Raw genomic sequence first — 12,811 nt, forward strand, 5'->3', positions numbered from 1 at the left:
CAACAACAACAGCAATAGCAGCAACAACAACAGCAATAGCAGCAACAGCAACAACAGCAACAAGAACAACAACAACAGCAATAGCAGCAACAACAACAGCAATAGCAGCAACAGCAACAACAGCAACAACAACAACAACAACAGCAACAACAGCAATAGCAGCAACAGCAACAACAGCAACAACAACAACAACAACAGCAATAGCAGCAACAACAACAGCAATAGCAGCAGCAGCAACAACAACAGCAACAACAGCAACAGCAACAACAAGAGGTTGGCCATAATAACCACAAAAAACTGGTACCCTGCAGGACTTTAACATTTCCTAGATATCTTCTATACATCTTTGAGGTAAAAGGGAGGATGCTAGAAGCACTTTTATTTTTATTTATTTTTTTAAGCCTTTAACTTCTGTGTATTGGCTCCTAGATGGAAGAGTGGTAAGGGTGGGCAATGGGGGTCAAGTGACTTGCCCAGGGTCACCCAGCTGGGAAGTGTCTGAGGCCAGATTTGAACCTAGGACTTCCCGTCTCTAGGCCTGACTCTAGAAGCACTTTTATAAAAATACGTCTGTGCTCAAAGTCACACCTAAGGGACATTTTCTTTACGAATGAAGACTTGAAGCTCCCATGTGTTGAAGGCAACAGTTCTAGTGGAAAGGGCTCTGGGCTAAGAGCTCAGAATTCCAGTTCAAACATGAACTCCTTGGAGAAGTCCTGTTGCCTCTTTGGGATCCAGATTTCTCATGTGTAGAATAAGGGGATTCACGCTCCCTTCTGGCTCTAGCCTAGACGTGGTCTGGCCAAGGCAGAGGACAAAGGGAATCTCACCTCCCCGTCTAGACACTATTCCTAGAAAGCATCGAACTTAAGAGTTAGGAAGACCCAAGTTCAAATTTTGTCAAGAGCACTTCCAAAGGGGGGGCAGCCGCCCCTGTTATTGAGAGGCCCAAAAGAGAAAATGTGTTTTTGTGAACCCGAAAGGACTGTGGGCTTCTAAAGGGCTCTAATCTTTCTGAGCCAGTGGGGCCCTGGACAAAAGCCAGTCCTCTCAATACGATCTGACCCGCGCCGAGGGCAGGGGGACTTTGGTCACTTCCTTATTGTCTAGGCTGTGCCAGAGCCAGCTCACTCCAGCTCTGAGTACCGATTGTTAAATGTTCAGTGTGGTTGTTGACAACTTTGCTATCAGCAAGACTTCAAACCAAGACTCAATTAATGGTTTGTCCATCCCCCAGACTTAAGAAAAGTGATGTAGAAAATGGCGCTGATGCAGATTCAACTATAAAGTGAGGGAGGAGCCCGTGGTTAAACCTTTACCAGCGCAGCCCTGGCTGTGCCTCTCCCAGGAGTGCAGCCCACTGTTAGGCTGGTTTTCTTTTTGGATGCCACAAAACTTTGTGGTCTCATATTCAGCCAGTGGTCTTCTGAAACCCCTTTTCCTAGTGAACCCATAGCGTGCCGGTGTCCTCCTCTCGCACCTGTGAATTTTGTTTTTAGAACCTGGTTGTGTCTTTACATTTAGGTCTTTTGCTCATTTCCTGGTACAATTTAGGGGTTTAGGACATACTTGTTGATCGATTGGTTTCGTCGTATTCAGTTCAGCTCACTGCTCTAGCCCCCATGGTGGTAAACCTACGGCACGCATGCCAGAGGGGACACTCAGTGCTGTTGCCCCAGCTCAGAGTTTGCCAGAGTTCGTTGCTAGAAAGCCGGAGGGATGTGGGGTCGGCCTGCTCCCTTCCCCCTCTCCACACGCCGGAAAGGCCAGAAGACATTTCTCACATCACCCGCCCCTCTAAGAGGTTCTGCATCACTGCTCTAGCCTCTCAAGACCTTTTTGGATCCTGACTCTATCATCCAATGTGTGAGCTGCTCTCCCCACTTTGTCCCATCTACATATCTAAAAAAGCGTCCTCTCAACGATGACCTTTAGACAAGCCATTGATAATAAGGCTGAGCACAGGGGGGCATCGAGACATTGGAAACCTCCTTCCAAAGAGTCAGTAAGCCACAACTCTTTGGGTCTAGCCATTCAGTTAGTCCCCAATTCACTTGTTTCACCCATCCTTTCCTTTTCCACGAGAATAGCATGTAGACTTTGCCCAAAGCTCGGCTAAAATATGGGCAAACTTCATAGCATCCCCTTGATCTCCCCAATTAGTCTCTGTGTCCAAAGAGAAATAAGATTCATTTGGCAGGATCTGGTCTTGATGAAGCCTGGCTCACTCCCTGGGATGACTATTTCCTTTTCTGGATGTTCGCCCGCCACCCTTTCAATAACGCCTCCTAGAATTTCACCCAAAGGCAGCGTCAAGTCCATGGACCTCTAGTTTGTAGACTCCATTTTCTTTCCTTGCCCCCCAATTGTGAGACCATCTTCTCCTCTCCAATCCAGCTGACCAACAGCTCAATAATTCTACCCACCGGGTTTTTCAGGACCTGAGATCAGAGTTCAGTTGGACCAGGTGACCTGAGGCCATCAAGGGCAGCTGGATGCTTTCCTACTCTCTATTTATCTTGTCTGTCAGCTCTCTATTAGCCATTCTGTTATGTTTTGCTATGTCCTCTTCAGTCCAAAGATCATCTTTCTTGGCAGCAAAGACAGAAATGAGGGCAGGGTTGATCTGCCCCATTGTGGGTGACTTGTTTTGGACAGAGAGCTCAGTCAGCAGAAGATACTGATAAAGTAAAACCAAATAGGAGCCTTAACTAGAGCAGACTGATACCCTGGCATGAGATAAAGCTCTGACTTGGCTCAGTCCAACCCATGAACTGGACTTAACATTGCTTTGGCACAAACCCGAGAATCCTCAAGTCCTCTCCCGGAATTCTACCCATCATTTGCAAGTGGAATCGTTTAAGTGCACAGCTTTGTAGTTGAGGAATGGCATCCCAAGAGAGAAGGTCCTTGGTGGCTGCTGGGGGTGTCCTCTGGGTGTTGCTTTTCTCACAGATCTCTCGATCTATGTCTAAGCAACGCTCACTTTGAGTGGGGATGAAGTGGTGGTCTAAGTATAGCTATCCATTCATCAATAAGCACTTATTAAACACCTAATGTGTACTAGGCACTGTGCTAAGCACTAGAGATACAAAAAGAGATACCAAACCGTCCCTGCCCTCCAAGAGCTTGCAGTCTAATGGAGGAGGCTATGTGCAATCAAATATGTACGAAGCAAGCTATTTACAAAGGGTCGCTGGAGGGGGCGGTCGTTCTTATATTTTGCCACAATGCCCAATTAAGGCTTATGAAGACAGCCCGAATAGGAGCCCCACACTCTCCCGGCTTGCCTGTACATGATTAGAATCCCAGAATCTCTGAGTTGGAAGGTATCCATCCATCCATCAACCCATCAAAAAAGGGCCTACTGTGTGTGCCTGCACTGTTCTAGACACTGGAGACAAGCAATCCTTCTAAAAGACACCCAGCCTGGGACTCCCTCCCTGTTTCTTTCTTTTTTTCTCAACCCTTCCCTTCCCTCTTAGAGTCAATATTGTGTATTGGTTCTAAGGCAGAAGAGTGGTCAGGGCTAGGCAATGGGGGGTAAGCAACTTGCCCAGGGTCATTCAGCTAGGAAATGTCTGGGGCTAGATTTGAACCCAGGACTTCCTGTCTCTGGACCTGGCTCTCCATCTACTGAACCACCCAGCTGCCCCATCATTCCCTTTTTTCCTTAAAGAACCCCAGTCAGGGGCAACCTGTTCTACTCAGGGACAATTCCAGTTGGGAGGAAGGTTTTCCCTGTCCCTGAGCCCACGTGTGCCTCTTTGCAGCGTGTACTCACTGGTTCTCAGGTCTCACCCGTGGGCCGAGCCATGAGTCCAGTCTTGGGTGCTGGCAAGTGGACAGAAGCCCATGAAGCTGTCACCTGCCCCCCACCCCAACCTCTAAACCCAGGCACAAGAAAAGGGGAGGATTCTCACTCTTCAGACATTTCCTTGGGCCCGAGTGATCGGTTAGGGCAAAGGAGGAGGGCCACGTGGCATGTGAGGTGTGTGAGGGGGCTGCCCATGGGGGCCTGGAAGGGAAGAGGAGGCCTCCCAGGCAGTGGTGCTGGGAAAGCAGAGGGGTCAGTGGCAGAAACCCTGAGGAGAGAAGCTGACCCTTCAGTTCTGCGCATCTGAACAGACAATCCTGGCCTGCCCATGAAGCTCCCCCGGAAAATGTTTGCCCTAATTCCAAATTGGAATATTTCTCTTTGCCAGCCTGCTGGACAAAGCCCAGGAGGCTCCCCTGCTTGCCCATGTTGGTGTTGTGCAGACTCGTCAATGCCCGCCCCGGCATGAAGCCTGGCATGCCCAGGACCTCCCGGGCCTGGCCAGGCTGCCCTCAGACTTGCCTTCTCCCCCTGGCTCGGCACTGTGCTTCCAACGGGCAGAATCTCAGCGATTCGGCCCCCATCGATGACGATCTCTGCTGGGACGACGGCATCATCTACCACCACCCGGCTGCTCCTGATCACCGTGACCTGCGAACCCGCCTCCATTCTGATGGTCCTTGGAGAGAGGAGGAACAGAAGGGGAGAAAATGCCGTCAAGACCTAAAGCGGGACCCCTTAGACAAGCGCCCCATCATCCCTCTGCCCATTCAGGGCGGCTGGCCCGGGAATAAACAGAAAGTCACTCTAGACAGGTTTTCTGCCCTCGGGGCAAATAATAACTCACACTTAGAGGACTCTTCAAGGTGTCCAGAACACTTTGTAGCTATTATCTCCTCTGGGCCTGGCAATAAACCTGGGAGGTAAGTACTATTGTTCTTCTCCTTTTAATGAGGAGGAAACTGAGGCAGAAGAGGGGAAGTGACTTGCCCAGGGTGATGAAGCTACTAAGGGACTGAGGTAGGATTCAAACTCAAGTCTTGCTGCCTTATAGTCCAGCTTTTTATCTCACCGCCACTGTGGCAAGTTATGAAGCAATATTATAACTCGCTGTCTAGGGAGGCTGTTGCTGATTGTTAGGAGGGGAGAGACGTGGGAATGGGCAGGCTTTTTCGCACCACTTAAAGCCCACGTTTTCTCCTCCCATTCCTAAACCCAATCAAAGCTTCAGAAAGTCCTTGGTTGGGAGCCCTGAGTCATGGCCACAATGAAGTTCCTTTAGCCCAGACCACCAACTAGTGAGCTTTCCAGCCCTTTCCCTGCCCTATTGCCTCCCATGTGGGGCAAAAAAGCAGTTCACAAACTCCTGACTGATTAGAAGTGCTGCACAGTGAGGTGGCTCAGGGGATGGAGAGCTGCTGCTGGTGTTAGGAGGCTCTGAGTTCAGTTCTGCCTCCAAACTGGGGTGGAAAGCTCCGTGATGTGATGCTAAGGGTATACAGGGGGGGGGGGCTTGCTGGAGCTTTTGTTAAGGATGGGTCTCCCCAGCTGGCCCAGGCTGGAGGGAGGGGAGATCCCCGAAACCTGGTCAGCTCTGACGAGCCCTCCCCAGCCCTAGCTGTGCCGTGATAACGAGGAAAGGAGGCATAACGGGAAAAGGCAAGCAGCGGCCCAGGACGGAGCATTTGTGACTTCAGAGGGAGGAGAGGGAAGAGATGGATTCTTCCTTGGCCGGGCGCTGCGGGATGGCATCTCTTTAGGGCTCTGAGCTTTAGAGAGCGCCTTTCCCAGCCCCGGCAGGGCAGGGAGGCAGCCGGAGTAGTGAGTTTTTCCCTTGCCTCAAATTAGTGATTTCATTGGCAAGAGTGGGGAAAGGGGAGACTCCTGACGTGAAAACTTCACAGAGGCAAACTAGCAGTAATAGTGGGAAGCCTCAGAGGCCATCAAATCTAACCTTTCCATTTTGCAAAGGGGGAAACTGAGTCTCAGAAATGGGGAAGGTCCTCAGGTTTAGAAAAGGTGAAGTTGCCTTCCCCACCTGAAGAATGAGAGTTTAGGGGGCACCGAGGTGGTTCAGTAGATTGAGAGCCAAGCCTAGAGACGGGAGGTCCTGGGTTCAAATTTGGACTCAGCTACTTCCTGGCTGGGTGGAACTGGGCAAGTCTCTTCACTCCCCTTGCCTGGCCCTTCCTGCTCTTCTGCCTTGGAGCCAAATACACAGTACTGAGAGTAACTAAGGGTTAAACCTAATTGTGAGTTTTGCTAGGGACATCCATGGCAAACAGAGCCAAGAGGGCTACTGCCCTTCCCCTCTGGTTTGCTGACCGAGATGGCGAGCCTTCTTGGGGCAGGCAGGCTGGCCGGTAGGAAGCAGCGTGCAGCAGAGGGCTTGGTGGCCCATCCCTCAGCCCCGTCTCAAAGAATTCTCGGGGTTAGCCAGTCAGCTGTTACCTTCTTGACCCAGTCAAAGGGATGCATAAAGAGACTCTAAGCAGATCTTGGGGTGTAGACATGGGGCGTGCCTTGTCTACACTCTAGAACTCTGATAGATGGAAGAAGAGAGGGGAGGTGGGGTGGGAGGCGCTGCCTTCCCACAATAGTCCACGTTCCCCTCTGACCTCTTGAGGTTTTGGCCAAGCACTTTCCCAGCAGCCCATCTGATCATCCCCACAACCCGCCAAGGTCAGCACTCCAGGGAACCCTCCCATTTATTTCCAGGAGGAAACTGAGGCAGCCTCCGTGCCTAGGAGTCAGAAGGAGGTCTTTTGGAGCCTCCCAAGTTCAGGACTTTCCATGGGTGCAGTGACGGGGCCCAAAGCAAGGCTCTGCTCTGTGTGCTGACATTCTATTCTCTACGGAAGTCTGACCACTGGGCATCCTTGCCATCCTTGCAGGGCTGGCTCTGCCTGGCTCCCTCTCCCAGAGAACGTTTGCTGGGCACTCACCTCTCCTGGCTCCTTGGACAGCTCAGCTCCTGCCTCTGGCTCCCACCAGTCCCACTTCCCTCCTTCCCGGGCTTTTCCCCTCCTTTTATGCGAAACCAAGCCCCTCCCCCACCTGCCTCCCAGTTCCGGGCGTGGGTGGGATTTTCTGGCATTTCCCAAAGGAGCTTTCGCCCTGGCAGAGCGAATGGCATCCTGGGCACACGCTCTGACCCCAATTCTTCCCTGCCCCCCTGCCCTGCTCCTTCTCCCTCCTGGCTAACAAAGCCTAGGAGGAGAGACAAATGGTGTTGGGGGTTTGTTTCAGAGCCAGCTCCTGACCTTTTGGACAGCTCCATTCTATGTGTAAGACTTGAGCCTGTGCCTCCCTGTCCCCAGACCCCGGGCTCGCTCTCGGGGAAGTAACTTGGGGAGCTCGATTGCACAGAACTTTCTAGGAGGAATGTTTTCTAAGCCTAGGAACCGTGTTAGGAGACCTGGCTCTGCCATGCATTGGTTGTGTGACCTTAGGCGAGTCACCTGCCCTTTCTGAGTCCCAGCTTCCTCATCTGATGATGATGAGATCATTTTCAGGTTCCTTTCAGCTCTAAAGCCTATGATTTTTATGATTTGATTCCTTGGCTCCAGGAAGCCTTTGCTACTACCCCAGACCCCACAAAATGCTGTATTTTAGCATTGCAGAAGGGAGTCAACTCCCTCGTTTACAGAGCAGGAAACTGAGGTATAGGTGGGCATCATAACATCACAGATTTAGGCCAACCCCATTTTATTTTTAAAGTCAAACTCTCTCCCTCCCACCTTTCCTCCTCTCCCTCCCCACCCCTCGCCCCCAGGACTAAAGCAAGAAAAACAAAACTGCTTCATACATGTATAGTTGAGCCAAACAAACCCACTTATTGGTCATTTGACAGAAGAGAAAATTGAGGCCCAAAAAGTGAACAAAGCAAGGACACTCAGATGCCATCTGGTTCAATCCTCTCATTTTACTGGAAAGGAAACTGAGGCTAGGAGATGTCCAGTAACTCGCCCAAGGTCGCTCGGGGTGACAGCGACTAGAATTTGAAACCAGGTCCTTTGACTCCACTCCCTGCGGCACTTTTCCTGGGATATTGTCTCCCTTTCAGATTAGAAGCTTCTGAGGCCAGGCTCTGTGTCTCCTGTTCACTTTGCGTCCACCCTAGTACCCAGCCTGGTGCTTGATGTAGCATGGGTGCCAAGTGACCGTTTGTCGAATGAATGAACAAAAGCACAGAAGAATGAAGAATACAGAAAAATGACCCAGGACGGATATTGTCCAAAAGCAATGGCCCAGCGCCCCTGGGGGAGGAGCTTCTGGAAGGAGAATCTGCCCCATTTGGGGCAACTAAGGGTCCGCCCAGGAGCAGCGAAGTGGTGCAGTGGATGGAGCACTGGGAAGTGCTTGGAGTCGGGAAGACTCGACTTCACAGTTCAAACCTGGCCTCAGACATGTACTCGCTGTGTAACCTGGACTGAAACCAATAAACAAAAATGGGGAAACCGTCTCCGTTCACCCAACGAGGAAGGAACCGAGGAAATAAAACATCAACCAGATACTTCTAGTCCAAAACCTTCAGGAGATCCCAAGGCTCGAAGTCAACCTGGAAACGCCTTCAATGCTTTCTATTGATGCCCTTCAATCTCTGTCCAGGGCCTCCCCTGAGTATTCCCTTCCCCCAGATTCCCACATCCCACGGATATTTGAGCAGCCCTTGGGCTGCCCATCCTCGATCCTTCTTGCTCTCTCTCATCCTGGGACAACCTCAGCCCCTTTCCTTCTAATCCATCTGCTGGATGGCAACTGCCCTTTCTTGGTCCCATGGTCCCCTTCCTATGCCCCCCCATATTTCCCCATTGCCCTTTGGGTCACCAAAATCTGAATCTTCAAAGGTCATGATGTTCCTCCATTCCCAGGCATAGACCATCCTCTGATAAAACGATGGGTTCTCGACTTTGTGCCACAGTGTCTTGGGAAGCACCCCACGAGTCCCCGTGGACAAGTCTAGCCTGGTCTCCTCTGCTCAAGTCCAACAAAGCCCAGGGAACATATTCTTTCAGAATCATCCTCCCTGATAGACCTGCTGAGGTTCACCAGCCTCAGAGACCTCCAGTGGCCCATGACCAAGAATCCCAACATAGCTTTTGAGGGTCCAGAAACTTTGGGCATCACCAATGGATCTGCTTTAGGCCAGTGATTGATTAAGGGCTATGGGACTGCTGTGGATTTAGAGATAGGAGAGGTCTTATAGGGAGGCCAGATAGCCTCCCTCAGCCCCTATTTTATAGATGAAGAAACTGAGGACCATCTAGGATAAGTGACTTGACCAAAGTTAAACAGATAGTGATGGCACAGTTAGGTGAACCAGTGAATAAAGCATTGAGCCTGGAGTCAGGAAGAAAATGTCAAATCCAGGCTGTGATACAAGCTGCATGACCCTGGGCAAGTCATTTAATCCTGTTTGCCTCAGTTTCCTTATCTATGAAATGAGCTGGAGAAGGGAATGGAAAACCACTCTAGGATCTTAGCCAAAAAAAAAGAAAAAAAAAAGAAAAGAAAAAAAGAAAAAAAAAAGAAAAGAAAAAGGGGAGGGGGGGGGGGTCCATCAAGAGCCAGACACAACTGAAACTAGGATACAACAAACAGGGGGAAACCACCTCATTCGCCAAGGAAAGGAATAGAACATAAATTTCAAAATTACAGATCCTTATTGAATTCCTTCAGAGTGGGAGGCAGAGGGAGATGAAGTAGATGCCCCTCCTTCCAGCTCTAAATTTGAAAAGTTCAGCTCCCCACACTTCCTTCATGCAGTCTTCCATGAATGCCCCCATTGGTAGTGTCATCTCTTTCCTCAAATCATGTCCTACTTGTTTAATCTTTCTGCATAATACAATGAAAACTCCTGGATAACAGCACATTTTTATTTTATTATTGTTGTTGTTTTAACTCCCGGCACCTGCCCCGTCTAGACCTGGGATGTCATCCTTGTGTGCAATTCCTGCTGGAACGCTACAAATTGGCAGCTCCTCGGCCACAGAGCTTTAAAGTCTTGCTTGGAACTCCGAGAAATGGAAGAATTTGTCTGAGGCCACACAGCTTGTATGTGGTAGAGGCAGGGCTTGACCCAGGGCTTCCAGGCTGGTCCTCCTCTTGCTGTATATCACGCCTTATATGAGGTAGGTGTTTAGTAAATATTTGGCAAATTTAACTGAATTTCTCCTTCCTGATTTCCTTGTTCCTACTGGAGGAAAGGAGGAAAAAAACATTTTAATTCTGTATCATTTAGATTTATTTTATTTTATTTATTTTTTAAACCCTTAACTTCTGTGTATTGGCTCCTAGGTGGAAGAGTGGTAAGGGTGGGCACTGGGGGTCAAGTGACTTGCCCAGGGTCACCCGGCTGGGAAGTGTCTGAGGCTGGCTTTGAACCTTGTATCATTTGATTTTTAATGTGAATCTGGAATAGTCTCTTTTCTGTTCAAATCTCCTCAGCCCAATTCAAAGGAGACTTCTCTCATTCTTGCTAAGGAACCTAATCTAATCGGAGTCTCGGCATCTACCTGGGCAGGAGCCCACCCCCCACCCCCCACCCCTCCGCCAGACAAGTCCCTTTGTCTTTGCCATTCCCTTCACCAACATTTGGAGTGAGCCAGCCTAAAAAAGGGGGGATACCAAGGCAACCAAACCTGGTTGGGATGGCTTCTGTTTTTCTCCCAGAACAAAAAAGGAGGTGAGGCTGAGTGTTTTTGCTTGGAAGCCGACAGAGTTGTCATGAGGTGTGTTAAAATGGTGTCTGGGGTGGGGGTGGGGGGGAGCAGTTAGGTGACTCAGTGGATTGAGAGCCATGCTCAGAGATGGGAGGTCCTGGGTTCAAATCTGGCCTCAGATACTTCCCAGCTGTGTGACTCTGGGCAAGTCACTTGACCCCCATTTTACCACTCTTTTGCCTTAGAACTAATACACAGTATTGATTCTAAGAGGGAAGGGAAGAGTTAAAAAAAGGTGTCTGGTCTAAGGTTAGCCATATCTAAAGTGCCCTGTAGAATCTGGCCAGGGGGTAGGGATTGGGGAGAAGAGAACAAACAATCAGGACAGGAGGAGACCAGAATAACATGGGCCGGTAAGAACTGTGATTGGACCTGTGCTTGCCTAGACTTTGAATACCCAGTTAAAGACTCACAGATGTATAAAGGTCCTAAATGGCATGTGTCGTCTTTTTAAAATTAGGGTGTTTATTTTAGTTAACAGGAATGTATTTTCTCTCTGCTTCTATCCATCCCATCTAATTGGGGAAAGAAGAAAGGAAAATAAAGTCCTCATAACAAAGATGCCATCTAGTTCCACTCATACTCAGAGCTATAGGGCAGAGGAGGAGGGCTTTGCCATCAGCACATTGAATTTAGAAGGAACTGCTAAAATCTGCAGTATTTCAGCAGCAGAGCAACATCAGAATCTACCATCTAGACAGCAAGAAAATTGGTTCAAATAGAAGCCCAGGAGGAATCCTGTCCACCCAGTCCCATTGCCTGTGCTCCCTGGCAGCCTCCCCTAGAGTGTCCCACGAGAGTGTCCAAGGACCTCTGCCTCCAGGATCTATCCCCAAAATGCCAAGCTGAGACATTCTTATAGGTTTATAGATCTGGAACTGGAAGAACCTCAGTGGTCATAGGGTCCTCCTCTTTCACTTGTCAGAGGAAGAAATAGAAACCTACAGAGGTTAATGGAAACTTGCACAAGTCACAAGCAAGATTTGAATCTGGGGCCTCTGACTTCCTAGCTAGGACTTCCTACTACTCTTACTATGCTTGGTAAGACTTGCTCCAGGCTCACAAATTCCTAGTTATGTCTCTTCTGATACCAAACCAAGAATCTATTTTCAACCTGCCCAACAAGGAATACTGCAGCCCCTTACTGATTGTTCTCCAGGGATGGAGAGCTTAGCATTCCACTTTGGATCCTCAATTACTAAGCAGAATTTACGATTTTACATCAAGCCTAAGTTTATGTCATTCCAATTTTCCATTTTGTCAAGCCAAGTAAATTTAATCTCTCTTACATGAAAGCCCTTTAAAGCCCTGAGAACATGTTTCTCCTTTTCTCCAAGCGACTTCCCTTAATCAGTCCTCATTATGGTATGGATTCAGTCCTTCACCCTGATGATTGTCTTTCTCTGGACACCCTCTGGCCAATCAAGGTCCTTCCTACTCTGTAACAGTCAGGACTGAATGGATCACTCCAGAAGTGATCTGGCCAGGGCAAAGGCCCACAGAGTAAACACCTTTTAAGGCTTGGACATTCTATCTTTCCTAATGCCCTACCCCAAGATCCAATTAACCTATTCCACTCAGTGGCTGGTTTAATTCCAAAGAATTTTATTCTGTCATCACTAGTTCTGATTCTTAGATGTGGATTGGTTCTCTATCTTCTTTTGTGATGTTGGGCAAGTCACTTGATGTCCTGGGGGGTAGGGGCTCAAAGATGAGGGGGTTAGACTAGAGGACCTCTGAGATCACTTTTGATCTTATTTCTAGGATCCTATGTAAACAGTCTCCCCTGGGGGAAAAAGTTTACCATGGTCCTTTTGGAATGTGAGCGAGAAAGAGGTATTAATTGACCAGCCCTCATTACAATGCCATCTCCAAGAATTTAAGAGGGAATTAGATTTATCCAGGTTGCCTGAAGAGAATAAGAAGTGGAGCAGAAATTTTAGAGAGGCCAATTCCGGCATGATATACTGAACAACTTCTAAATGTTGGAGAAAACTGAAGGAGAAATGAGCTGCCTCAGAAAGTCATGAGATCTCCCCTTGAGGTCCCATCCAGGGGGAGCAATTGGCACAGGGTAAGTACTTTTGAAAAATGCCTGTTGACCCTGGGCAAGTCACTTGACCCCCATTGCCCACCCTTACCACTCTTCCACCTAGGAGCCAATACACAGAAGTTAAAGGTTTAAAAAAAAAAAGCAAAAAAAAAAAATGCCTGTTGACAAGTTCACTCACATTCTGTGTATCTGGTTTTATTTACCTGCTCCAATAAG

The 12,811-nt window shown here is 48.9% G+C and overlaps 1 protein-coding gene across 1 annotated transcript in view; it reads right to left on the reverse strand.

Annotated features, from left to right (window-relative positions):
• Window positions 1–6,788, reverse strand: part of LOC123242805 (allantoinase, mitochondrial-like) — a 27,767-nt gene extending 20,979 nt beyond the window's left edge. Inside the window, exons 1-2 of the mRNA XM_044670900.1 lie at window positions 6,763–6,788; window positions 4,340–4,496 (exon numbers count right to left, since the gene is read on the reverse strand). Of these exons, the coding sequence (XP_044526835.1) occupies window positions 4,340–4,486 (147 nt within the window). The 5' untranslated portion in view covers window positions 4,487–4,496; window positions 6,763–6,788. The remainder of the gene's footprint in view (window positions 1–4,339; window positions 4,497–6,762) is intronic.
• Window positions 6,789–12,811: the final 6,023 nt, after the last annotated feature.

Source organism: Gracilinanus agilis, chromosome 3, assembly GCF_016433145.1.
Source record: "Gracilinanus agilis isolate LMUSP501 chromosome 3, AgileGrace, whole genome shotgun sequence".
Lineage (NCBI taxonomy): Eukaryota > Metazoa > Chordata > Mammalia > Didelphimorphia > Didelphidae > Gracilinanus > Gracilinanus agilis.